The following is a 27,156-nucleotide window of genomic DNA, read 5'->3' on the forward strand; positions in this document are numbered from 1 at the left end:
TATGTACTTTTATATTTATTGAAAAACATTATATTATTTATGTTCAATGTGGGTAGAAAGCAATTAAGCCAAAACATATATGACTTATTTATAGTTAATTTTTATTAAGGAAATTCACATTTCAATTACTATTAAAATAACAATATTAAATTTCTATTCAATATTTCAAAAGAAAGTAAGCTATTAATATTAATTTATATTATTGTTAACTAACTCTAAAAATAAAAACATTTAAATGAGCTTTCGGAAATTATTTTACTTTTCTTTCTTTTCCCCAAATTTGTTATAATGGGAATTAATACTTGTGAAAAATACGCTTTGAAATATAAAATTTAACTTAATTACTATTAAACATTCAAAATGAAGTTACATAATTAAATTCATAATTATTGTGGACTATTTTTAAAAATAACATTCAAATGGATCTTCTGAAATTATTATTTTCTTTTTCCTTTTTTTTTTTGTTTTAATAATTTGTTACGTTTATAAGCCCAAAAGTCTGGCTCATTATGTGCTGCGATCGATTACCACACACACCACTGATATTTTGCAAACTTTTGTTTATTAATTAATGATAAAAACGTAATCAGAAAGTGCTAACGGTCTGTCATTTGAAATGTGTCTTTAATTGATTGATATGAATCAATCGATAAACAACAACTTTTCTGCCCCAAAGCCAAACTAAAAAAAAAACCTAAAACCAAAGAAACAAGCAACATTTTAACTGTACATAAATTTGGAAATTTCTTTATGCTGTTTGCCCCATTGCCGCTATGAAAGCTCAGCGCATCTCCATTCGAAGATCATTTCCATGTGGAGATATTGGTTTTTTGCATAACCGAAGACAAGGCAAAGCTATCGGTTCGCTTTAACTGATCATTAAAGCCCCAATGGCAAATTAGAAACTAGCCAGCTCTTAAAGGGTTGGCAAATAAAACAAAAACAAAAACGAAACTAATCGCCGAGCGCAGTTCGAACTGAGAAGAGTTTTTGCGAGTGAAGTAAAAAAAAAAGCTTAAATGCCAGCCTAAAGAATGACACTCAGTGGAAACAGGAAATGAGTACACTTTTTCAAGTACCTCTTTCATCCGCTTGAGCGTTGCAGCGAGCACTTTTTGTGCCTCAATTCATATGGTTTTTTATATACTCTTCGCTAGTTTGTATAGGGCATTAATGGTGGGCTTGATGTTGTCATAATCTGCTCATGAATCAAGTGGCAAAGCATTATTCATTATACTTTCCTCAACTTCAAACTCGAGCACTTAGAATTGACTCAAAAAAAGATAAATAAAAAAATGCATTTACTTTAGTATTATACGATTTTTTTTTGTTTTGTAATATACTGAAAAACCCCAAAAATAATAAAAATTCATAAATATACTTTTATTTCCAAATATTATTATTTCGTTTATATTTTTTGTTTATCAAAAAAATCTATTTATAAATGAATGTTTATTTTTATCATTTCACTATAAAATAATTAATTGATATAATGCATTTTTGTAATAATTTGTAAGAGCATAAAATCAATTTGTACTAATAAAATTAAAATCAATGTTTTTTTTTCGTTGCGATTTATTTTTAAATTAAAATTTAACTCCTTATTTGTGAATTTATGTCTTGTTTTTGAAATATAATAAACAGAACAAAAAAATAAATTAAAATAATAAAAAAATACATTTGCTTCAACGTAATGATTTTTTTAAATACATTTTAAATATTTGTTTTGGTCTATTTTAATTTTTTCTCTTAAATCAAAGCTCAGTATTAATTTACCACTTTTCTAAATATTAGTATGTATTTTTTAGGAAAGGAAGCCAAATCACAATATAATTATTCATATGAACAGTTTCATGAATACTATATGCTGAAATTATTTGCTGTTGTATAAATTTAGCAATGGAATTTTCAGTGCATTAAAAAAACGTGTGTGTTTTGGGGTCTGACATGAACTGTTTCTATTTGTACAGATGTCCCGCATCGTGGGTCTGCGGTGACTCAGCTAATGTACACATATCCGTGAGATATGCATAGTACACTCAGTATATTCAGTAGAATGCACTTAGGGCCTGCATGCTAACCAAGCAGACATCCCTCATGTGAGAGACACTTGATCAGGCCAAGTCCTCGGGCACTCCCAGTTCACATTTCTCTTTATTCCCATTCCCATTCTCATTTCCCATTCCCAGTTGTGAGTTTGTGAGTTCTCATATTACATGTCGTCAACATGTTAACCTTGCAATAGAGTTGCACTTAGTTCACATATTTGCAAAGGAAATTGCAGTGCAATATGTACTATATAGTATAGTTGAATATAGATTACAGTCTGCAGCAAAATCTTAAGCGAATGAAATCATTTCAGTTAGTGCTGTACATAATTTGAAAAAATTCTTTTGCCTTGGTGTGGAAACTACAAACCTAAATATAAATATACCTATTTATGTGTTCAAGTGTCTGTCTAAGTACGTGTATGAGTATAAGTATGAGTGTAAGTGTGAGTATGAGTGTGAGTACTAGTTGTTGTTGTTATTGCGGTGGCAGGTAGCGTGACTAAGGCATTCGCCATGCTGAAGTGAGTTTTCAAATTTGAAACAAATTTCAGTTTTCAGTTTGGTTTTTCTTTCAGATATGTGTTGCGCTTTACTGCCAAATTACTGCTGCTAACAAGTCAACCAAGTCCAAAAAACCAGACATTATATTATTTTATTATTATTTTGTGCTCTTGTTGTAGTTGTTGTATTGTGTTTTTTTTTTTTTTCGCAAACAGTTCGCTTGCTTTGGCTGCATTCGCAGTGTGGCGCAAAATTCAAACAGTGCAAATAATTGGAAAGGCATCCCAAGATGTTTATAAGTATGAGCTCGTTTGGAGCTCGACGAGATGCCAATGGCGGTGATGTGATGTGGGGTGGTAATGGATGGCGATGGATGGTGATGGAGTGATGGCAAGCAAAGTCGAAGCAAAGTCTCGCACTAAATCCCAATTGTAACGCAACCGTTAATCGCATCAAAGATGCAGAGAGAAATAATAATAATAATGAAAATGTTTAGTCCATACCATACACTTATGAATGTATGAGCTTAGAATTGAATTAGAAATGCTGAGCGATAACACACACACACATTCTCACATCATTCACAATTTGATCGAGTTGCATGCACACGCAATCGGAATTGGAATCGGAATCGGAATCAATTGCCACATTGACACACATACAAATTGTTAATACCAATTGCAGGTTCCTCCTCCTCCTCCTCCTCCTTCTTTTGCAGACCCGACAATGACAACGATGACGATGAGCTATAAAAGACCTTCAATGGTTAAGCAAAAAAAAAATTAAACAGAAGACAGATGACGCGACGACAATGGCAATAAAAGCACTTGCACAGACCACTAGAGAGAGACAAGCCCTGAACCGGGGATGGGTTGAGGGTTTCCAATTGTTCGTGCTATGCATATTAAATAACAATGAAAGAGAGAGACAGAAAGTGAGAGAATAAAAGAAAAAGTAAGGAGAACGCACACAAGTTGTAATTCAATTTGCAATTGACAGCAAAAAGCAGGTTTCTTGTGGACTATCCCGATCATTTTAGCATATCAAAAATTCACTTTGAGTGCGACTGCGTGCCGTATATAATTAATCAACTCTTCACTAATCACATAAACATCAGCCATACTTTATTATTATATAGATTTTGCAGTCAATTTGACCTAAATGTGAGGAGTTTGCCTGGCGGCTTCGACTTCGTCTTTTGCTTCACTTGGCTGGCTTTTCGCCAAGTAACGTGGTTAATTGGGTCAAAATGCTTCAATGTTCCTCTATGAAGCATTAGCCCGATAATCTTTGCACCACTTCAGCACAGACCAAGACCCCAGCCTCAGTTTCAGTCTCATACTCAGACTCAGTCTCAGTCGAGAGTTTAGATTAAAGAGTCAAAGCCAGGCCCATCAATGTCCGGCTCTTTGTTAGTTTGGCGGAGCTTTAGACACATTTTCATTGCGGATAATTTCACCTTTCATAGCTGGCAAGACGTTGGTAAAACGATTTGGCGCTAATGTTGGCCCATGTTTACCATGTTTTGTGCTCGTCTTTATGGCTTTCTTTTAACATTTTTGCTTTATTAGCGTTACTTCTTATTTGCTTCATTTTTATTATTTTTTTTGGGGGCAACGCAATTAGATAAATTTGCTCATATCTCGCCCCATCATCAAATCTGTTCTAGCACAGAGAACTATGTAATGTCGATAACACACCCAAAAAACCAAAAACTTGTGGTTGGGGGATCGGGATTGATTTCTGGGAGCGCGAGATTTAATTGCGATCGCTGATTAATCCGTGATCGCAATTAGTTGCTGTCGCATTTGACTATTGACGCTGATTGATTATTGACCTCACTACTGTTTTGCTGCTTAATCAAATGAATAGCATTTGCAAAATCGACTAGTATTCACATTCGCATTCGTATTCACTTTGGTATTCGTATTTGATTATCAGCATTTAATTCGCGATCGCATGTTCGCAAATTACTCAAGCGTTGCGCTATTTGTGCAATGCCTTTTTCCACTTTTGTTTTATGTTCCCCAATGCTGGGACAGGTGCACTGTACACTATTTTTTTGTTGTTTTTGAATACCTTACACCCTTTATAAGAACTTGGGGTACTTAGATTTTTCGCATCTGTTCAGAATTTTTCAAATAATTTATTTATGTGTATTGAATTCTATATTCTATATCCATAGTGCCATAATTTTTTAAAGTAGCTTTCGTTATATCAATATACCAAATATGCATTTCGGTATATTTTGGTATATTCATTTGGTGTATTTAAATGATTATACCGAACTGTTTTGCCTATATTTTAGCTTAGTTTTCCTACTTATTTTATATTATTTAAGTATATAAATATAATAATATGCTTGTATATATTTAATTGTTAAGAAAAGAGTTTAGAGTAAGGTTTATTAAGAATTCAGAAATATACAGTTTTGGACAGAATTAAATTTTTTCTATAATAAAATTATTTGGGAAAATTATTTTTCTGATTTGTAATTTTTTTCCTATTAGCTTTTTATAGAGTAATTCAATAATTATAGTTACCGTATATTGGTTTGTAATTCGTTATATCAATATACTAAATATGCATTTTGGTATATTTATGGGTATCTTAGTATATACATTTGGTATATTTAAATGATGATACCTTACAGTTTTTGCCGGCTGTAGTTTTATTACCTATTTTATATTCTTTAAGTATGTATTTAAATAAGAAAAGTGTTTATTAAGAATTCAGAAATATAAAGTTTTGGAAATAATACTATTTTGTCTATTCTATACTTATTCTTTTCTTCTTCTTTTCCTACCAGCTTTTTATAGGGTAATTCAATATTTATAGACACCGTAGACTGATTTATAATTTCCACAATAAAAGCGTGATAAACATCTGTGAAACAATACCGGAAACAAGTTGTTCAATAGTTTTCCAGGGTGTATCACAGCTGTACAGTGTGACCTTGTCTATTGTTAGGGTTGTGCCCATAACTTGCCTTTTTGCACGATGTCGAAATTGTTGTAAAGTAAACAGTGAACAGTGTGAACAGTAAACGATCGCAATGACGTACACGTCCTTGGTCTGTGCAGAAATTCGCTGACGCATCAATAAAACAACGAGTGGCAATGTTGAAAGATTTGTGTCATAAAAGCAATGTAATTTTTGTTTTTGCTTTTTTTTGGTTTCTTTTAATATTTGCACATATCGTATTACAATGATGTTTGAGGCAGTTTGTCGAAATATGAATGCTATTAATTCTTTAACGATTTCGCTAAATATTTTTACGACTTTGCTGCCTTGGAACATAAACATAAATTCTATTTAATATGCATATCTTTATATCATTGGGTGTGTGTATTTTCTGGTTTCTTCTTCGTTATTTCCCGCTTGTTTCACATCTAAAGAACTCCGACAACAAATGCCACGAACTAGCTATCTGTGGTCAACAATCAGAGGAAGAGAGTCTGTGTACATTATCAGACTTACTATAGCAATAAATGTTGTGTAAACACATAAAGGGCTTTCGAATGAGAGGAATATAAATTAACGTAGCATTTGAAGTAGTCAACAAGCTGCTCCAGAGGGGAAAGGGAATGGAAATGGAAATGGATGCGAAAGAGAATAAATGAAATAAGTTGAGTTCAGTTCAGTTGAGTTGAGTTGAAGCACAAAAAATGCGGAATCAGTACACTGATCTTTGGCATTGTAATTGCTGGAACCGCGACGCTGTTTTATCGAAGTCGAACAATTTCTATTTATGCCGATCCCGGCGACCCCCACTGTAGAATCGACAGAGACTTCGACTTCGACCATGCGGAGGTTGTTGAAGCGAGTCTAAGAGTGAGAAAGAGTGCGAGAGTGAAAGAGAGGGAAAGCAACGAGGAAAGAAACATCATCAAGCGACTTCTCAGCTCTGCTTCGATACGATTGTATTTAGCTGTTTGGTCTTATTTTTACTTATGAAAATCAGAAGAGAAAGACACACACATTTACACACTCACACACACACACACACAGTCAGTTATAGATAGTCTCGTACAAGAAAATGTTAATTTTATGCCTCTGGCCTCACGTATGTGGAGATGTCTCGGCTGTGGCAGTCGTAAACGACTTTCGATTCAAAAGGCATCGGATCAACGATCCACTTGTAAAGTACAATACTAACTGTTCCAATTTTCACAAATTTTTATTCGAAAATAATGCGTTGTAATGTTGTGTAAGCACTTCAATCAGGCTGAGTTTCTAAAATGTGTGCAGACAAGTATTTGTAGAACTAGGTGAAGATAAGGTTTTCACTTTCACTTGATAACTTTACATGTCGCTTTCAGCGTTGTAAATTAGCATAACATTAAAGGCATTAATATGATCCTGTGTAATGCTGTTAATTAACATAAACAGTATGTTGTTAAATTTGTTGGAGTTTTTCGTTCTTTACTATTAATATGTTCTTGTATTTTTTTACACTTCAAAATTAAAATTTTTTGTAGAAAAGAAAAAGAATTTTTAGAACTAGTTTTCTATTTCAAATGATAACATTACATATTAAATTGAATTAGATAACATACGAAATTTTAACATTATCCTGTGCAATGATGTTAATTAACATAAACAGTATGTTGTTCAATTTGTTGGAGTTTGTCGGTCTTTAATTTTATCTTAATATGTTTAATATGTTCCTTTCTTATGTCTAAATATAATAATATAAGTAGAAAGGAAGAATTTCACATGATAACATTACATATTTAATTTAATTAGCACAACATAGGAAATTTTAACATTTTTTGCCCATTGCTGTTAATTAACAGTTACTGTTAGGCTACTAGTTACATGTACATTAATGTTAAATACATGTTGTTTCTTTTTAAATACTTTTTTTTCTGAACAATCTTATATTTTAATTGTCTTAAAATGTAATATGTAAAACTAGTAAGTAAAATGTTTCTAATGAAAAATAAGAATAATATTTAGTTCGATTTATTTATTATAACTCTAATTTAGAACTAACTTCTACAGTTTAATGGTATGCTTAGGTTATCAGGTTTAGTCATTTTTATTTTTTTATTTTAGTAATCTTACCGCAACAAATAAATTTAAATTTTTGCGATAGTCACGTCAATCAAAGGCATTATTTAAAAGTAGTAAGTAAAATGTTTCTAATGAAAAATAAGAATAACTGTTAGTTCGATTTAATTATTATAATTGTAATTTAGAATTAACTTTTGCAGTTTAATGTTACGCATAGGCTTTCAGGTTTAGTCAATTTTATTTTTTTATTTTAGTAATCTTACCGCAACAAATAAATATAAATTTTTACGATAGTCACGTCAAACAAAGGCATTATTTTAAGCAGTTCTAAAGTTAGTGAGATCAAGAGCATATAAAATGTGGTCAGCAACTGAGTTAAATTTAAAGTTGTCGCTGAGTTCTGAAGACTTGTATAATAATTTAAAACACCAATTTGAATAGAACTCACGCTCGCGGATATGCCAGCTAACACCTAGTACTAGTTTAGTTTAGATTTTGAATTTAGTTTAGGATTGATTTATATTTAAAATGGCAACTTCAATGACACTTAACAGTTAGTCATCCGAATTTTACGATCTAGCCATAAAATGTGATTCATTTTGGTTTTGGATTTTATATATGTAATTTGGATGCAACTTTGAAGCTTGAGTTGTTTGATGTCTACAATATATAATTATGTTTGAGATACACCTACAAGCATTTTTGTTGGTTGAAAATCATTTGCATATTACAACAAGTTTGGCATTAGCCAAGATTTACGCACGTATTAAATAACCGCAGCGTGTAAAGTAAGTTCAAATGCTTTGTGCGAGTTTTGTTTTATGGTACACAGAGTGTAAAGTTGCTGCTCACAAGAGATGTTGCCAGTTGTTAGTTGCTAGTTGTTGGTTGCTAGTTGCTGCTTGTTGGTTGCTGTTTGGTTGTCTAGTTTTACCCTCAAAGGGGCGACACATTAGTTGCCTCTTTCGTGGATTGTGTGTTGCTCGTTGTGGTCTCGTGGTTTTCAGTTTTCAGTTGTCTGTTTTCAGTTTTACTTTTCCAAATACATGACAGAGTATGTAAATACTTGGTTGTTGCTTCGATGGCGATGGCGGTGCGGTACCTTGTAGTATTCCACTTGTGGGTTATGGCATTGAGGTTTCAGATTACAAGCCATCTGTGCGCTAACATTTATCCGCAGCTATCTTTTATCTATATAGATGTTATGTGACTAAGGATATATTGTTTAACTCTATATCCTGTTACAGTTTTGATTAATCGATTTGGAGCGGTTCTGTGTTTGAACAGCTGTTGAACTTCCCTCCCACAAAATTGTCATAGAGAAAACGAAATTTTGTTAATTTAATACACACACAAAGCTTAACGATAAATAACCAACAAAAAAAAAAACAACAGTTGAGCCACATAAAATTAATAAGAAACAAAAGAAGCCGATAAAGCGCCAAAACACAAAATCAAATCAAACTTGTTTAGAACTCAAAACAAGCTGGGCTTTTGGTACGGCACTCAAATCACTCACAAATTATTCATGAATTCATTTAGACGCATTGTTCGAGCGCTTAAAACAAACTTTTACTTTTCATCAGCATTGTTGGGCCATTGTTGCTGCTCTGCTCGGCTGTTTATCTACGAATACATTTTTTTGTGAAGAAAGAAATCGTTTTGGTATTTGCAATTAATCTTCACCGGAGTCGAGCAACCAATTAGATAACCAACAGACCAACATCCCTCCTCCACCTCTTTGGACCTAGCGAAACCTCCAATACTTATGTGTGGGCAGCAGAGTGAAAGTTTTGTTCGACTCTCGTTCTATTCCATTGGGCCATTCAGTCAATGATCGCAATTTGCATATCTGAATAAAACTGAAAAACAAACAAAACAAACTCTTACTCTTGCCAGCTGCAGTTGCGTTGCATTTGAAATCGGGTCAGTTGTAAATGAATCCGGCTAAACGAAATGTGATTCAGCTTAAATAGTCGTTGACCAAAGCTAAAGCTAATGCTAAAGCTAAAGGATTAGGTCAGGGTGGTGGTGACCTTACACGAGCAGTTATTGACATTTCCTTCGAGCCATTCTTATGCAAATCAGCTAGCAACACGCACGCTTTCAATAGACGGCGGCTTACTATACGTATGTGTGATGATATGCCCATATGGATGTGGATATGCAAATGCGAATGCGAATACGAATGCCAGCAGTTCTTTGGCTAACCCCAAAAAGCAATGCCAAGTATTTGGCATTTGGCTATGGGCTTGGCTCCCTTTCTGGCACGTGCTTCAAGGCAGGACATGACTCCACGGAAGCGAGACTTCCTGCTTCAGCTTCAGCTTTAGCCTTACGTAATGCAATCGACTCCGTCCTTCACTTGAGGAATATTAAGTACCTGCTTCACTCAATCGAAGAACGATTGCTTGTAATATAAACTCGGTGTGTATGTTGCGATTTTTGATGAGCAATCAATTAACACTAATCATAAAGTTTCATTTGCTCAATAATTTTATTGAGGTCAAATTGAAACAAGAAATTTACAGTCGGATAAGCTTGGCTGTGAGATACAATCAAAGCAGTGCGGTATTTTCATTTAAATATGACAAATTAATATACTGGAAAATTATCAAAATATACCACAATGTATATTTGGTATATTTGTATATTAGCTGCCATCTCACAAGCTCTATCTCTTATATTCGTTGATCAAAGTGTTCGACAGACGTACATGGAATCACTATATTTAGAGCTAAGATTGATTTTAGGAACTTGATCTGTTTTCCGATAAAATATATAATTTCGTTCATTTTTTTGGTTTTGTGTTCGAATTGGTTAATTTTTGCAATTATCAGAACAGAAAATAAAACAGAAAGAAAATTCAAAAACCATTCTTAGCTCTAATTAAAGTACTTATCTTGAGCTATAAAAATAAACTTGTATTTTTTTTCAAAATTGTTTAAGTTTATGTTATTTTCATTGTAAAGAGTCTCGCACGGGACAAATTCCGTCATAGAATTACCCATATACATATGTATATATTTTATGGAGTCGGAGATACCTCCTGCTACCTGTTACTTACATTTCCTGTCGCCAAAAATTATAATTTCTCTCGAGCGGGTATGTTTAATAACAGATAGTATCAGAACCACTATTAAGTTTTCAATTTTTTGTGGTTACTCTGGGTGGGTACTCTGTGATATAATTTGAGTATAGTACAATATCATTATACAAAATATAGCCTATGGTATATTTTAATATACTGTGTTATATTTTGAATGTAGTATTATATCGACATATTTTCCGTATTGTATTGTGGTATATTTTGAATCTTAATCAATATACCAAATATAGTCCTTGGTATATTTTAGAATATTTTCCGCATATTAATTTCATATATTTTAAAATAATACCATCTAGTATATTATAGTACTCAATGGTATATTTTGAATTTAGTACTATATCAATATACCAATAATATCATTTGGTATATTTTAGTAAACTTTGTTATATTTTGAATGTAGTATTATATCGACATATTCTCATATATTATGGTATATTGTGATAATAGTATACCAATATATCAAATATAGCCTTTGCTATATTTTAGAATATTTTTCGTATATTCATTTCGTATATTTTAAGATAATACCGCACTGTTATGCTTATATTACAATAGGTAACACACTCGACTACAGCTTTCTTATTTGTTACTTTAAAGATTTCATGATTTAAATTTAAATATGTATGTAATTATAGCTAGTATAATAATAATTAAAAATTGTATCGAATTCACTCAAAATGTATTCTTATAATTACTTGCATTGAAATTCGATCATTACCTTAATTGCTTAATTAACATAATCTATGATCTTGCTACCATTTCAGAACAATGTAAGCGCACAACGGATGAGCAATTATTTATCAGCATAAAAGGCATTGAGGCTACTTCATTTCCTGGAGAAACAAACACAAATTAAAAATCAGGTAATTTATAAAATGCATAATATTGATAAATTATTTAAATATTGTTACTTACGGTAAAATACGTGTGGAATATTTATTTAAATATAATTATTATACGAATCTCGAGAGAGGCAACAAAATCTGATGCTGATATTTGTTTAACAAAAGCTGATCTAGTTAGTTGTTTGAATAGCGAATGAGGAAACAAAGAGCTCAAGCTGAGCTAAGCAAAGCAGACAAAATAAATTTCATATTATGCGCTTGTATATAAAAATCTTAATATGTGTATGCAAATATTATGTGAGCTGTTGGTGATTAGAGTAGAAAAGCGTATGCGTAATTCTGATATCATTCGAAATGGTTATTTTATGTTTGTGTTCCTTTAATGTTAAAAGGAAGTGTGTGTGCATTAATTTATCTTATATACTTGATTGGGATTTTCCTTTGTTTGCTTATCAGTGCATTTACCCTAGAGAAATCGTCTCTGTTATCGAGCATGAGTAAAGAATACTTTCGTATCTCTACTCTGTGGGGTAACATTAGAGGCAACACTGAGTACACACCCTCAATACAATTGCCTTATTTGGGTATTTGATGGGTCAAAACGGTGACAGAGTTCTTGGCTTCTTCGTTGACTAGGTCAGTATGTGTATGTCTTAACATTTTGCTACCCATGACGACGACTGCGCAGTGCAAAAACGCCACAAGGAATTTCAATGAGAGTGAGAGTGAGAGTGAGTTTGCCTTCGACCTTGGCAACACAATCAGTCAACAAATATTCGTGTATTCACACTCTCCACGTAATTAGTATTATTTTGCATTGAATTTAATTTATACCAGTCGAGTTTTGTGGTTTCCTTTGTTTCGTTTTTTGTTTTTGATTCGGTTTTAGTGCGCTGGCAACATGTTGCTGGACTGCATGTTGCTAACGTCTCGCTGTCGATGTCGCTGTCGAACTGCGCTGATGCTGCAGCTGCTGTTTTGCTCTCCCGCCGCCCACGCGAGAGCGCGGCTTTTGGTCGCACTCCTTGACCTTGGGCACACATAAAATGTTGCTACAGCTTTTTGCGTTTCGCTTGTGTCATCCCAACTGCCTATGTATGGGTGTGTGTGTGAGAGTTTCGCAACATATGTGTATGTGAAGCTGTGAATATGTGGAGTCCGTTTTTCAGAGACGAGAAAAACGCATTTTAGTCGGTTAGTCGCGCATTTCGTTGGCAGCCACAAGTTGTAGCCTCGCGGGCGTTTCGTCGTTCCTTCTGTCCGTCGGTTTGTTGTTTTGTGAGTGAGTGACAAAAAGTACAAAGCAGAAAATTAAAATCATAAGTATTTCATGTACTGTATGACTTGAATATACATGTACATATGTATATATTTATGTATGCATTTAGTAGCATATTAATGAAATGGCGCACACGCGACAGCGATCCCCCACAAAGTTGAATGCCGTCTGGGAACAGTCGACCGATGCGGGGTAGGTTCCATTTATCATATACCACATATCTTATATTGTATATAGCCTAAACCATATGAACTTGGGTCCCAACTGCGTTCCAAGTGACGCAGTCATTCGAAAATAAACAACAACCGAATCATCAGCAGCAGCAGCAGCATCGGCATCAGAGCATCGGCATCGGCATCTGTCTCAGCACCAGTTTAGGGGCCGAGAATCTCTGAATCAGCAAAAGCAGCAGCAGCAGCAGCGGCAGCAGAAGCAAGAGCAGAGCAGCGTCTGTCGCTTCGTCATCGCTGCGGCGACACTTTATCAGCATTTTGCCCTTTTTCGCCAACCTTTTCAATTTGTTGTTTGTTTATTGATTTTTGCCATTGTTTCATCAAAATGTGTTTATTAATACGCAGCAGCGCAAATTCCCTCAAGAGACACACAGCACAGCACAGGGAATTCCAATAAATTAAACAATGTTCCTAGTCAGCTACTTATTATACTGAGTACCACAATCTGTCGCTTACAATGCGGGCCATGCCAATAAATTCACTCTCAATGCTCACAATTTCACTGGGTGATGTGACTAAGCAATTCGTTTATATAATAAATGAGCATTGTTTGCTTTAATTAGAATTGAAATCAAAAGTTGAATATATAATATTGTTTGCTTAAATTAAAATTGAAATTTGAATTCGCTGGGGCAATGAAAGTGATCTCATTTCCGAGTTTGTTATTTTTGCATTTTAAGCATTTGTTAACAATTAAAATTCCGCAATAATTGTTTCCTCTTTGCATAAATGCACAGCAATTGTGATATACTCGCTATAGAAGGCATCTTTTCACGTTTTCAAGTATTTTCAGCTATATTCTTAGTCGAGTAAGGAAAGCGCCATCTATCTAAGAAATACGGAAGGGTGTCTTAGAAATGCAATGCGGTATTAGCGCCATCTATGTGCAAGTAGCCAAGACACTTTAAACAACAATGTGGGACATTTATTTTATGCCTTTTAATTGTAATTAACTTTAAATAATTTAAATTATATTATTTCATCTGTTATAGAAATGCAAGTGCTGCATTTTTCGCGCAATTAGTAAGCACAATATTGTTGTAGTGCTTATTGCAGGCTGGTTTAATGCTCTAGTGCAAATTGCTGCCCTTATTTTCAGCACTTTATATTTGATATTTGCAATGAGGCGAAAAATGTGACCGAGAAACAGGCGTCGAAGTTGTAAGTCATTAAAATTAATGGCCACAAAAAGTGAATACGAATGAAAAGTATAAAACCGAAACTGAAAAATAAAAGTCAACAGTTTACATAGGCCACTGGCAGTCTGGCACTAAGTAACTAAGGCCTCTGAGGTCTCTGGGCCTGAATTATTGTGCAAAACGTGCAATGAGCATGCACTTTTCATTCAATTCAACCCAAGTTAACTGAGCTCAGCTGGCTTTTCTATCTGCTTTCCGGTCAGGGGCACTTTCCTTTTCAATTCAAACTGTTTTCTGCGCATTATGCCATTTTGCAATGACGTTAGTTTTGCTCTTTGGCTCTTTTGCAGCAACAGCAACAGCAACAGCTGTGATGTGTTGTGTGTTGTCATTGAGATTAACTTTTTTGTTGTTGTTATTGTCATTGTTACTTATTTCTAGCAACAAGTGTTTGTTGCTCTGCCTTGAGAACATTTTGTTTTTTTCTTCTGTTAAGTGCATTATTTTTTTTTTTGTTTCTCTCGTTTTGGTTTACTGCCAAGGCGACAAAGTGTAAGGCAAGATGGGAAGTCAAGTCACACAGCAATATTTTTTTGGTGGAGGGGGGGGGGAGGTAAGCTTCCTTCTGGCCCAGAGTCCATTGTCTTAGGGTCTAATGTCTGAGTTGAATTGCGGCTTGCGGCTTATTGTTGTCTACATTGTTTGCCCCGGCACATCATAATTATGTTGGCAAATTTGAGTAATGAGCAGGTGCAATTACCGTGTGTAAGCAACAGATACAGATACTTACTCTACTCTAAGTAATGCTCGTAGCCAAACATTGACGTCGGATATGCAAATCTTATTTGTGATACAAAAGCACCAACCTCGCTAGTTTGTTGTATACGAGTATCTATATAATTAAAGTTTTGTTGTTGCTCATTTGCGTTGCGTTTCACGGGGTCTTAACTTTTCAATGTTTGTCTGTTTGCAACTAAAATATATCTACAAACACACACACACATACTTGGATACCCTCTTGCAACTGTTAAATGCAAATGAAAGCCAAAGTTAATTTGTAAGATTTTCACGTTGCGATATGTGTGACTACATGAGAGTGCAACACGGTGGCCGCATGCTTCATGCGTAGCTTTTTGCGGTTAGTTATGAGACTCGTAACTCGCAATGATCATTACGTTGCTAATGGTGTTGGTAATGGAGCCAACCCATAAATAGTTGCTGTTTTCTACTTAGCGCTGCAAAGTATGCAATGCTTTCTGCATTTCTGTCCATTTACTGCGTACTTTAAACAGAGCAGCAGCAATTAGCAGCTTTAGCAAGTGCTTGCTAGCTGTCTCTTTCTTACACACCGTATTTAAGTGTGCGCATCAAAGTGTAGCATACTTTGAGGCTGTTTGCTAAATTAACGACATACCCAAGAAACAATTTACCGACTTGATAAATGCAAAAATGAAATAAATATTAATAGTTGAAATGAAATTTAATAACTAAATTATTTTCTTTATTTAGTTACAGCATGTCTTCCGGACTGATGTCGTGTGTGCGTGAAAACTCGCCCCCACTCGAGCTGGATCTCTGTGGACCATCGGGTCCCTTATCATTGCCCGAGGGCAATAGTCGGTCACATGGCTATCACGGCCCGACAACATCCACACCAATTGCCAGTCCGGTGGCCGCAGAAGATGCTAACAGTTCAACGAATATGGGTGAGTCTCAGCTTTATGTTTATTCGCAAGTTCAAAGGTACTTATGTAAGCATAGTATGTACACAGATTCAAGATGCAAACACACAAAACATGTGTGCAAAAAAGAGTCCACGACTTTCCCGAACGACAAACAAACAATTGCCACAATGCGCAGCAATTGTTTATACACTATATAATAGAAGGGTAGCTGCTGGATGAGTTCCATTTGGTGCTTCCTCACCCATGATTATTGCTTCTCCCGCAAGAGAGAGCATTAGTTTAGCTAGTTAACTTCGCAAGTTTGTTTGTGCATAATTAGTTGGGATTGTGAATTTCGTTTTGTTGCAACCGCATTCGTCAGTGAGTCCCTCTGTCTGTCTATCTGTCTGTCACATAAATCTGCAGACAAAGCCCACACTGCGTACATCATCCATATGTATTCAACTATACTACATACATATGTATGACCTTTTAATTACATTTGTTTTGCTTTTGAGAAATTAAATTAAATTTCTCTACTCAACTGCGTGTGCGTGTATAGAAAATTAAGAAATGATTTCTTAAAAACTCTTTTTACGCCATACAATTGATAAATGAGCGTATAAATTTGATCTTCTTAGCTTCGAGTCGTGAAATTGAACATCATCAAATACAGAAGCCACAGTTAAATAGAACTTATCACGAAAAGTGCTCATAATATTTGTTCAGCAATGGAAATTTCAAATGTGGTTTTAGTGCTGTTTGAATAATGTTTATGTAATTACTGATGGTACAACAACTTTCTATGCTGATGAGATTTAATGCGATATTCTGAGTATTAGCAATTCTATGGGTATTTCAAAACTGGGCCCTTTGTTGTTGCCAGCGCACTGAGACAACAACAAAACAATAAAATAACAAAGCGAACTCTCACATAATCACATGCATGTCTGTATGTATGTAGGTATGTATGCAAGGGAATAGTCGCTGTTAAGCATTAACAGTGCGCTGTTAAGTGTAACTATGTAATGCAACTTGTTAGTTGTGTAGTGCGAGTGCGAAGCAAAAGCAAAAGCAGAAGCAAGAGCAAGAGCAAGAGCTAATCAGTTAGTCGCTAATAAGCCAAACATTTGCCGATCCGATCCGAGGGTCGTTCGGCTTTTTGTTCGCTTCGGTTTCAATACGATTCGATTTCAATTCACTGTCTGTGTATTTTTGTTTTTTTGTTGTTGTTTTGTTGTCTGCTAGTATTTCGATTTCAACTTCGTCGCTGCCTTCGTATTCGCGCATTCGTTTTTACCTATTCATTAATTCATTCTGTGCTTTCTGCTCCACCTGTGCAGGTGAACTGTTCGTAGTACCTGGCGCGTGTCGTACTAATTGCCGTAGTCACTCGTAGTCGAAGTCGAAGTCGTCATAACTACAATAACTCTTGAGTTGGTTTCGAATGAAACATCAAACCATAAAACGTTAAAGCACATGAAATTGTAATCGGTTCATACAATTACTAAATCGATATTTGTAATATAGTTTCGTCATTTCGGCTAACACAAAATACTACAGTGAGTCAAAATTCAAGCACGAGAGTGCTGCGAGTATTATCAATCGAAAAAATATCCAGAAAATTGTTAGCCATTAAGTGAAGTGCATAATTGTGTTGTTATTGATTTCTGCGATAGCATCATCACAAGTGAAACTCTAAGTATATACATATGTATGTATTTGTTCAACTTCTAACTGGGGTCGCATGTTTACAACACTCAGTGTAAACAATCGAGAACATCTGCATCTATTTTCGGTGAATTTTATTTGAACAGGTAATATTTTTTATTTATTTATTCAACTACCAAATGCTCAGCATATTTTCGCGCGGCATTCCGCCCATAAAACATCGATTGAAAGCCATAAACAAATTGTGCTAAAATGCGATTACTTTTTCAAAATCGAAATTCAGACTATTTTTGAATTCGAAGAATGCTTGCTCTGTGTATATTTTCATTAGAATTTCGACAGACTGTTTTATGTTAAGCTGAAGGGCCTATTGAGAACAATGTAGGTTCAGTACAAGCGCCAACTAAGTACTTATCTGGGTCAGATATTATCAAACAATTAAGCTGTTCAATGAACACCGAATTTAATGGTTCAATGAGAACACAATGCGGCTCTTATATAAAGCAAGAGTGAGTGAGAAAGAGATAGAGGCAGTGAGAGAGAGAGAGAGGAGAGCGAATAGAAGCCGACAAACAGTTGTCCGCAGAATGTCAAAGGTTTATCAATCGATTGCTGCTTAACACTTGACAAAGTAATCCGAAGTGCTTTGCGAAGAATTAGAGATGGAAACACCAGGAGATAAGAAATGATAGACAAGGGAAATATATATTTAGTTCTTAAATTGCAAGTGTGACAATCATTTTTAAAAATGTTAAATATTTCATTTGAATTAAAGGGTTCTTAAAACTAAGCTTTCGCTTTACATCTTATTTAAGTTAGCTTACATAAATAATAATATTTATTGTAGCTTATCAAATTAAAGAAAGCGTTCGAAATTGAATTGTAAATTTTTGTAAATGTGAGTTACATTTCTAAATGATAACTTTGAATTCAAATATTATTAAAAATAAATGGTCAAAGTCTTAAATTCTTATAGTAAATTGGTAAAGTTTTTTTAACATAGCTAATCAAGTTAAAGATGGCATTATATTCAGCTATTAAATTGTAAATTTGTAGGTTATAATTGTAGCTTATAAATTTGAAGTAAAATATAATTAAAAATAAATAAAAAATATACTATATAATTAAAGCCTTTAACTCCGTTATTAAATTGGGAAACTTATATACTATTAGTTATGGTAGCTTATCATGTAACAAGGCAAATAAATATTAAATAGCAAATGTGAGTTAAATTTGTAAATTGTATTGTAAAGTAAAATCGAATTACATATATATAATTAAAGCTCTAAATTAAGTTATTAAATTGGTAAACCCATGAAAGTAAGCTAACATAAATACTGCTAGTTATTATAGCTTATCAAGTGTAAGATAGCATTCATAATGAAAAAGTATATTCGCAAAAAGTTGAACAATTATGATAATGTTGTTTTTGGAATGCTTGATAAAACTTTTCCTATTTCTTTCTTTTATTGTGAAAGAATTCTTACTCTTCTGACTCGTGCCTGATCGTGTCACGACACGAAGTCTAAGAATCGGAGTAAATGTGACTCGTTGAGTTTGTTATATCATTGCCCGGAAATGGGAGGCAAACAAAAAACAGAGAGAGGGAGAGAAAGAGAGGGAGAGCAAGAAGACGTATACACAGACAAAGACGAAGTCCAATTGAAGTTGATAGACAGCGGTCAGACTTAGAAAGCTCTAATTGAAGTGTCAGCAACAGCAACATCTACAACAACAACATTGGGATAATTTGTAATCAGTTTCGTGCGTCTCGCAACATTTTGTTTGAGTGCTGAAAGGCTTCGAGTTGCTCTTAGTTTGGCTCGTAGCTGATAAGCTTCATGTCAACGCCACATTTGTTGCTTGATTGAAACCAACTTCCAGCAGAGATTATTGCCAATGGCAGCGCGCTATTGTAGTAGTCTCTTATCTAGCGAGTGATAGACGCAACTAGCCCGCTAGCCGACTTCATTGCGAGATCGAATTGATTGAATTATAAAACGAATTGAACCTGTTGAGTTGCCTTATAAATATAGAATGTTTGTGTAACAATTGGCAATAGAATTTGCGCTCGCAAAGCAAACTGATTACAGAACTTTTTGGGGAGCCAAGCAAAGCGGCTTGAAGGCCACAAGTATCAGAGTGTTCGATGGCATTTTGCATTGCAAGTATAACCGTGTTGTTGTTGTGTTGCATGTTGCACGTTGCAGCCGGTTCGACGGGCGGCAGCCAACGCAGTGCGAATTGCGCAATGTTTGTGTTGTGTTGTGTTATGTTCTCTATTTATATTCTACGTAAGTGAATTAAGCACTTGTAAAGCGGATAAGCTGCCCACACGCCAATGCCAACTGGGAATGGATGATGACGCGACCGCGAGAGGCAGAGAGGCGGAGAGGGCGTGGCAGGCAAGGGGGCAAGGCGCAATACGACGGCTCACTTGACCTTCCTTCCAGCCAGTCAAGCCAAGCCAAGCCAAGTTGGCCGCAGCTGAAGCCGAAGCAAAAGCCAAAGCCTCAAAGCATGGTTAACTGAACAAAAGGTTGAAAACACAAAATATATGTACAATATATATATAGAAAACTTGCCAAAGCAACTAATACAATAACACGTATACGCAGCGTACATGTGTCAAGTATCCGCTCACACACAGTGGCTGCTTAAACAGAAACAAAAAAAACAAGAGTCTCCAATTACTGCAACTTGCCGCTGGCTTAAATACTTTGCCAGTCGATTTGGATTTTGTCATGTCGCTGAGCTATTGCCAGTTGCCAATTTGCATTTGTGCGCGCAACATTTTCAATTGATTAATTAATAAATGCGCCTACTTTATGCCAAAGGCCGCCAAATCGCAGACAACTCGTCGCTTCACCATTAACATTTACCATTTACCATTTGCAGGTTTACCAGTTTTCACGCCTTTTCACAATCGCATTCGCATTCGCATCCATATTTCATTTAGAATTTGTGTCAACGCCACATGCCCTACTAACAACAATGGTAGCAAGCGGCATACATTCATTTGTGCAACAAACACACACAATGCTACAGTGAATGCTGCCAAAGGCAAACAACTAGTCAATGACATTTTTGGGGTACCAACAACATTTATTAAATAGAGTTGGTTTTAAAAAGGGGGAATAGATTGAACACACTTTAACTTAAGTGAGATAAAGCTATGCTGTCTTTTGTTAAATATTACACTACTTTTATACCAATGCTTTAATAATATACTGAATTATTTTAGTATAAGAATAGTAGAGTCTTTCAAAAGACAACAACTAGTCAATGACATTTTTTGTAGTTGATCAAATTATTAAAAAGAGTTTGTTTTAAAAAGATTAAAGACGCGTTAACTAAAGTGAGATAAAGCTTGCTTTGTGTGAATATTATACCACTTTAATACTGATATTTTAATAATATACTATTTTACTATAACAATAGTAGAGTCTTTGAAAAGCAAACAACTTGTCATTGAAATTTTTTTAGTTACCAAAATATAATAAAAGGAGTTTGTTTTACATTGAAGACGCTGTAATCAAATTGTGATAAAGCTACGCTTTATTTTCTTTATGAAATATATGTTTGAATATTATACCACTTTAAAACTGAGACATTAATAATAAGCTGTCTTACTTTAGTATAACAATAATAGAGTCTTTCAAATGGAAAACAAATACACAATCGATTTGTTAAGGCATTGTTTACATGATCGACAATAAAAATAAGATATAGATTGAAGTCAAAGAAAAATACTGCTTCAATACAATACTTATGGTAATCAACAAATACTTTGGAACATTTTGAAGATCATCTTATTGACTGGTACACAAATGCCTTAAGAAATTATTGTATATTTCACACACTTTAATTTAGACCTTGATTAATTGTTATAAAGCTTTTCCATTAATCCAAAGGTTGTGACAAAGAAAATGTTTTAGAAAAAGATTTTTTTTTCCATAAAGTGGATTCAAAATCTAAATTTAGACAATAAAGAAAACGTTGAGTATATTATACTTAAAAATAAATATAAATTATAATTAAAAATTAAAAATTTAAGATGTTTCAGGTATTAAAGGCTTAACTTTATTCCTGTCATTCGATTATCACGGATTCAATTCATTATTTTTTTACAAACGTTCCACGAGTAAAGTTTCTACTGTAACCCAATAAATTGGCACAACAGTTTCGATTGCATCACAGTGTATGATGGCCTCATGCTGCCAAATAAGCTGTGGGGAGAGACTTACAATGTTTTGATAAATTACTAAAATCACATACAAGACAATGAGCAAATAAATAAAAGAAATGTTAAATGACTGTGCCAAAAGCTAAAGAGAGAATTAAAATAATTTGGGCAAAAATATTGAGATACGACATCATCGCAAGCACGATGATTATATATAGAGTATTTAGAAGGAAATGTTTGTCATTTCAATACTGATTCATCATGATTCATTTCGTTGGTGATTTGTTTACATAAAAATGATGTGAATAAAATGTGTTTTAAGAAAAACGTTACGAATTTAAACATTTTTAGGTGGTATCTTATCTAAGAACAGCTATAGAAAGTGTTATATAGTTGATGTGTTAGCCACGATAACAAGTTTAGCCTTGCGAATTGATTCCTAAATTCGAATTTAATCTGAGTGAGCTTTGACAACTGATACCTAAATTTGTACTACATGAATGCTGCTCAGTGAACGCAGTGTTCGCGTGCCTGGGTTGATATGCATATGGATACGACTGTGACTACGACAGCGACTACGGCAATGGACTGGCCCCAAAACGTGACTGGCATACTGTCGATATTTGTTATAGACGCCACGGCAACTAACGGTAGCACAGGCCCATTGATTAGAAGCGTTTAAGGGGCGGCCAAATCGCATTTCGAATGTTTCAAATTGACGGCTCTTTCATTTCCGCTGACAGTCAGCTAACGCGAGTAACGAGTAGGTGGGAGAAAGTCGTAAATGTGTTAGCATTGCCGTAGAATACCCATTAAACATTCAGCATTCAGCTGCTGTGGGGAAGTGTTAATGGCAGCGATGAAAGAATCAGCACAGTAGCATTAACAGCGGCAGTAACAGTAGCAATAACAGTAGCAATAGCGATCGATGTGCAGTAGTTACTGAAGTATCAGTGGCAGTAACAAGAGAGCTAAGTTCAGGAGTGAACAATAATAGCGCCAGCAGTAGCAGTAACATTAACAGTATCAGTAACAGCGGTAGCAGCAGTAACAGTAACAGTAGCAGTAAAAGCGGCAGTAACAGCGGTAGTAACAGCGACAGTAACAGTAACATTAGTAGTAACAGGTTCGATAGCATTAACAGCTGCAGAAGCACTAACAGTGTGAGCAGCAGTAACAGCTGCATTAACAGAACAAGCGGCTGCTAACAGTAGCATTCGTAATAATAATAAGAGAAGTATGTATCCTCGCTTTCTATTTAAATTCAAAATTCTGAAGATTCTTCGAATAGAATAGAATTACCCAAAATATAGTAAACTACAAATACAAAAAAAAAAAACATTTTATTTTAAATAAATAAAGCAAAGAAGAGCAACGCTATATAATGACCTATATATTTGTTTAAGAAAATAAAAACAATAAGAGTAGTTGTATTGACCACATTTAGTTTAAAACTATTTTTCTTCGGAGTTAATCTCTTTAAAATACCAAATTGCTTAGCAGTGTTTATTCTCATTACTTCTTCTCTGTGCTTGTACACTATTTAAAAAAGTTGAATGTAATTTTAAAAAACATATTAAACCATTGACAGCAACTCATTGTATTGAAGTAAAAGCAAATTTAGCAGTAAAGGTTTACAGTCAGTCTTATTGTTGGTGTACTCACCACTAACTTTATCTAGTCGCCAGTATTCATCTGGGGCCATGAATGACACAAGCTCAAATGGGAATAGAAATTGAGTCACGTTGGAGGCCATGACATCATGGGTTCCTCTCTGATTCGATGACTGAAGCTCAATGGGAATATGTAACTCGAAATACATCATTCGTTACATACTTGAAGTAGGCGTTTAATTTAGAATATGGATATGAAAATTAAAGTACATCACTCGTGTTAAGTTAATTTACGAATTTTGCAAACGCGAAATGTCGTGTGTCGCGTTTGCTTTGCGATAAATGCGACTCTAATCGTTAATTGACCAATGTAAACACGGTGCAAAGACGTTAAAAGCGTTTGCTATTTTATTTATTTTGTTTTGCTATTTATCAGCAATTCAAATATAAACGTTATGAGAGCCCTAAAGTAGAACGCGAATTTACAATACGATTTAATTTAAATTGATGGCGTAGTAAAGCTGTTTAGCTGTTTGATATTTGTGGCACTCTCTGAAACACTTCAGTTCTCGCCTTTCTGACGCTTCACATAACATTTCTCTAGTGTTCTTTCCATGGAAATAGAAATTCTTACATACGTATTATATTGATAGATTAGATACGACCTTGCCCAAAAACTACGCATGCTAACATTTGCTCAATCTCTTTCAATTTAATTGAACGCTCTCTCTCTCCCTTTCTCTCTCTCTCCCTCTCTTTCTCTCTCTGTGAATTTCATTTAAGTTTTCATTACTTTGGGTGTTCCCATTAGCACATTGACTTTTGCTTATGCCTATTTATGGGCATGTTTTGTCGATCGTTTGCCAATTGAATTGCCTTTTTTCTTATCAGTCGTGTTGCTGATTTATGACACCAAATTGCTTGCTCGATTTCTGCAAACAAATGCCAAAGATGAAATAAATTCGATTCGCAATAGATATAAGCGCACCCTTTGTGGAAATCTACAAGCAGATAACGCCTTAAACAACTTGATCAACTTTTGAGAGTCGCAATCCGATAAACTATTCGAAGTGAACACAATGCGTTTCTTAAATGTAAAGTTGTGCTATTCTTTTTTGAACCTATACACGAATTTTATTTGTTCAGAAGATGAGCAAAGGAAGATCAAGTAAGAAGTGGTCTCGACAATTTAAGATCTTTAGGCTTTAAAGAAAAGAGCTGAAATAATATTGATATAGAATTAAGATATTATAAATTTTAGGATACTAGGATTGTTATAATTGAGAATATGTTGCATACAGTGGATCACAGCTTATTTTGGCTTATTTCAAGCATCAACTAATAATGTTAATTCTTTATACTGGCCAAACTTAGAGAAGTATTTAGTTTATTTAAAAGCAGGATTTTAATTTAATGCTTGAACTTTTTTCACCTTTTTTCTATCATTTAAAATTGAAAATAATAACAACTGAAGTCACACAGCTTATTTCAAACATCCAAAGATTAGTTATTATAATGTTTTAAATTGAAATTTATTTAAAATTAACAAATATTTATATTTTTATGTATGTGTGTACATTTCCTGAATGGACAAAGCTTTAATACTCATCTATCCTATTATGACTCAAAGAAATCGAATTGATAAATAAAAATATAAGGCAGAAACAGGGATTTCTAATCACATAAAATATATGTGTATATTCCTGATCAGCGAAAACAGCCTGTAATATATAAAGCTATAATATTTTTGGACATCATTAATAGCCCAGATATACATTTCGATATATATTTTAGTATATTTTTGGTATAGTTAAACGATAATACCGCGGCGGGTATCTCACTTATATCAGTTCATTGCAATATCCTCTGAAATACAATTTTCGCAGAGTAAGCTAGATTTTATTTGTCACCCCCAAATGTTTGTACTCGAAATTGTTTTTAAATTTTTAACTGTATCCAAATTGAATTGTTTTCCTTCGTTCTCTCGCTGTCCTTGCAGAGCATCAACACCAACTGCAGCAACAGCAGCAGCAGCAGCAGCAACAAAAGCGCCGTCGCTTCCATCCGCTACGCAATTTGCGGCGGATCTTTCGACGACGGACAATCAATAGTGCCGACAGTGCTGTCGTCGGTGCCACTGGAGATTCCTCGGGCGTGGGATCAGTTGTGGGACCCGGTTCGTGCAACACATTGCCACCACCAGCGAGCAGTTCAAGTGAGAAGAATTTGCGGAGTGTTGCCGCTGGAGATTCGCTTGGGGCATCCGCCTCGTCGCCAGCATCGCCTCTGACCCACCAACAGTTGCACGAAAGCTATCAGACGCAATCGCTGCCCAAGTCCAAGTCCTACGGCTCCCATCGCGATGAGCTGCTGAGCGTGTTGCTGGGCAAGAAGAGAGCTAGCAAGCAACAGTCGCAACAGTTGCAATCACAGCCGGGTCAAGTGCAATCCCATTCCGAGGCCATGTATCAGACGCAACAGCGACAGCAGATGGGCGTGGCCGTCTTCCCAGATTCGCTGGGCATGAGTCGCAGCAGTTACTTTATGGACAAGCGCCATCATCAGCGACAGCTGCGCAGCGTCGGCGACTCTTCGCAGGAGCTGAACAGTGGCGAGGACAGCGGCGCCGCTGGAGGAGCAGTTGCTGACATGTCCGACAGCCAACGCAGCCTCAGCGAGGGTCGACTCCTCGATGTCGATGTGGATGGGTAAGTGATTGACTGAACTACTTACTTAAAAATATATATTATACAACTCTTTCTTCATTGTTATTTCTCGTTTTTTGCAGCGATTACACACGCGAAACCCTTTCGCAATCCCATGACAGCGTCTTTTCTGAGTCAGCGACAGCCAGCAGTCTGTCCATCGTGCTAAAGGTGAGTTCATTTAGAATAATTTAAAAATTCACATATAACCTTGCCGACTTAGCTACACTCTACATATATTTATAATACTATTACTATTAGTATATTTATGTGTTGAGAGTATTTGTATTCAAATTATTGAGTCTTCAATTCTCATCTTGAAAAATCGCACATCGAGTTTATGCAGTATATTGTTTAAATTGAAGACTTCTTTATTTTTATAATTACACAAAAATCAGACATTATTGTTATTTTGAAGTTGAAGTTTTGAAGAAAATAAAAACTCTAGCATATTATACTCTTTAGTATTTGCCAATCTTCTTTCTAAAATTTAATAAAATAAAAATACTAAAATACTATACTATTTAGTATTTTTCTGTTCTAATTTGTCAATCTTTAGAGTTAAAAAGCGATGTTGAAAATTGAAATAATTTACATTTTTAGCTAAATGATAAATTTGAAGTATTTCAAATAAGAGTTACAACAGTACTTTTTATTAATAATAATTGTAATATTTGACAACTGCTTGCTAGTTTTGGCAGAAGAGAAGATTTAATAAATAAGAGTAAAGTAAAAGTTAGCAACTTATGCGAGAATTCCTCTGCAGTGCTTTTCATATGCTACAACTATTCCATAATATATCATAAATATATTCATAATATAATCAAGTGAAGTGACTTAGGGAATGTAGACAATACGTATAGGTTTAGTTTACTTCAAAAATGGAAGCTATTATACATTCTTTACAATATAAAGTAATAGGGTATTCAGTCTTCTGCCACCCAACTACAATTAATCGCGTTATGAATATCGTGCCAGCGGACAGTTAACGCAATAGACTGGTATTATTTGTATAAGTAGCAGAAAAATAAACGAGAAAACTCATTATTAATTCTTGGCCTAAAGGAAACTCTTTACTCGCAAATTATATTTTAGGGGTTCGTTTATATCGATCCGAATTCCATAATCCAGGCGCACAATT

General features: G+C 34.8%; 1 protein-coding gene across 2 annotated transcripts in view; it reads left to right on the forward strand.

Annotated features, from left to right (window-relative positions):
• LOC133840145 (uncharacterized) overlaps positions 1-27,156 on the forward strand; it is a 39,546-nt gene that overhangs the window by 1,286 nt on the left and 11,104 nt on the right. For both annotated transcript variants that reach the window (XM_062271808.1, XM_062271810.1), the window contains exons 3-6: positions 11,445-11,543; positions 15,692-15,882; positions 25,310-26,018; positions 26,099-26,186. In XM_062271808.1, the coding sequence (XP_062127792.1) occupies positions 15,693-15,882; positions 25,310-26,018; positions 26,099-26,186 (987 nt within the window). In that variant the 5' untranslated portion in view covers positions 11,445-11,543; position 15,692. The remainder of the gene's footprint in view (positions 1-11,444; positions 11,544-15,691; positions 15,883-25,309; positions 26,019-26,098; positions 26,187-27,156) is intronic.

The sequence above is a fragment of the Drosophila sulfurigaster genome, chromosome 3 (genome assembly GCF_023558435.1).
Source record: "Drosophila sulfurigaster albostrigata strain 15112-1811.04 chromosome 3, ASM2355843v2, whole genome shotgun sequence".
Taxonomy (NCBI): domain Eukaryota; kingdom Metazoa; phylum Arthropoda; class Insecta; order Diptera; family Drosophilidae; genus Drosophila; species Drosophila sulfurigaster.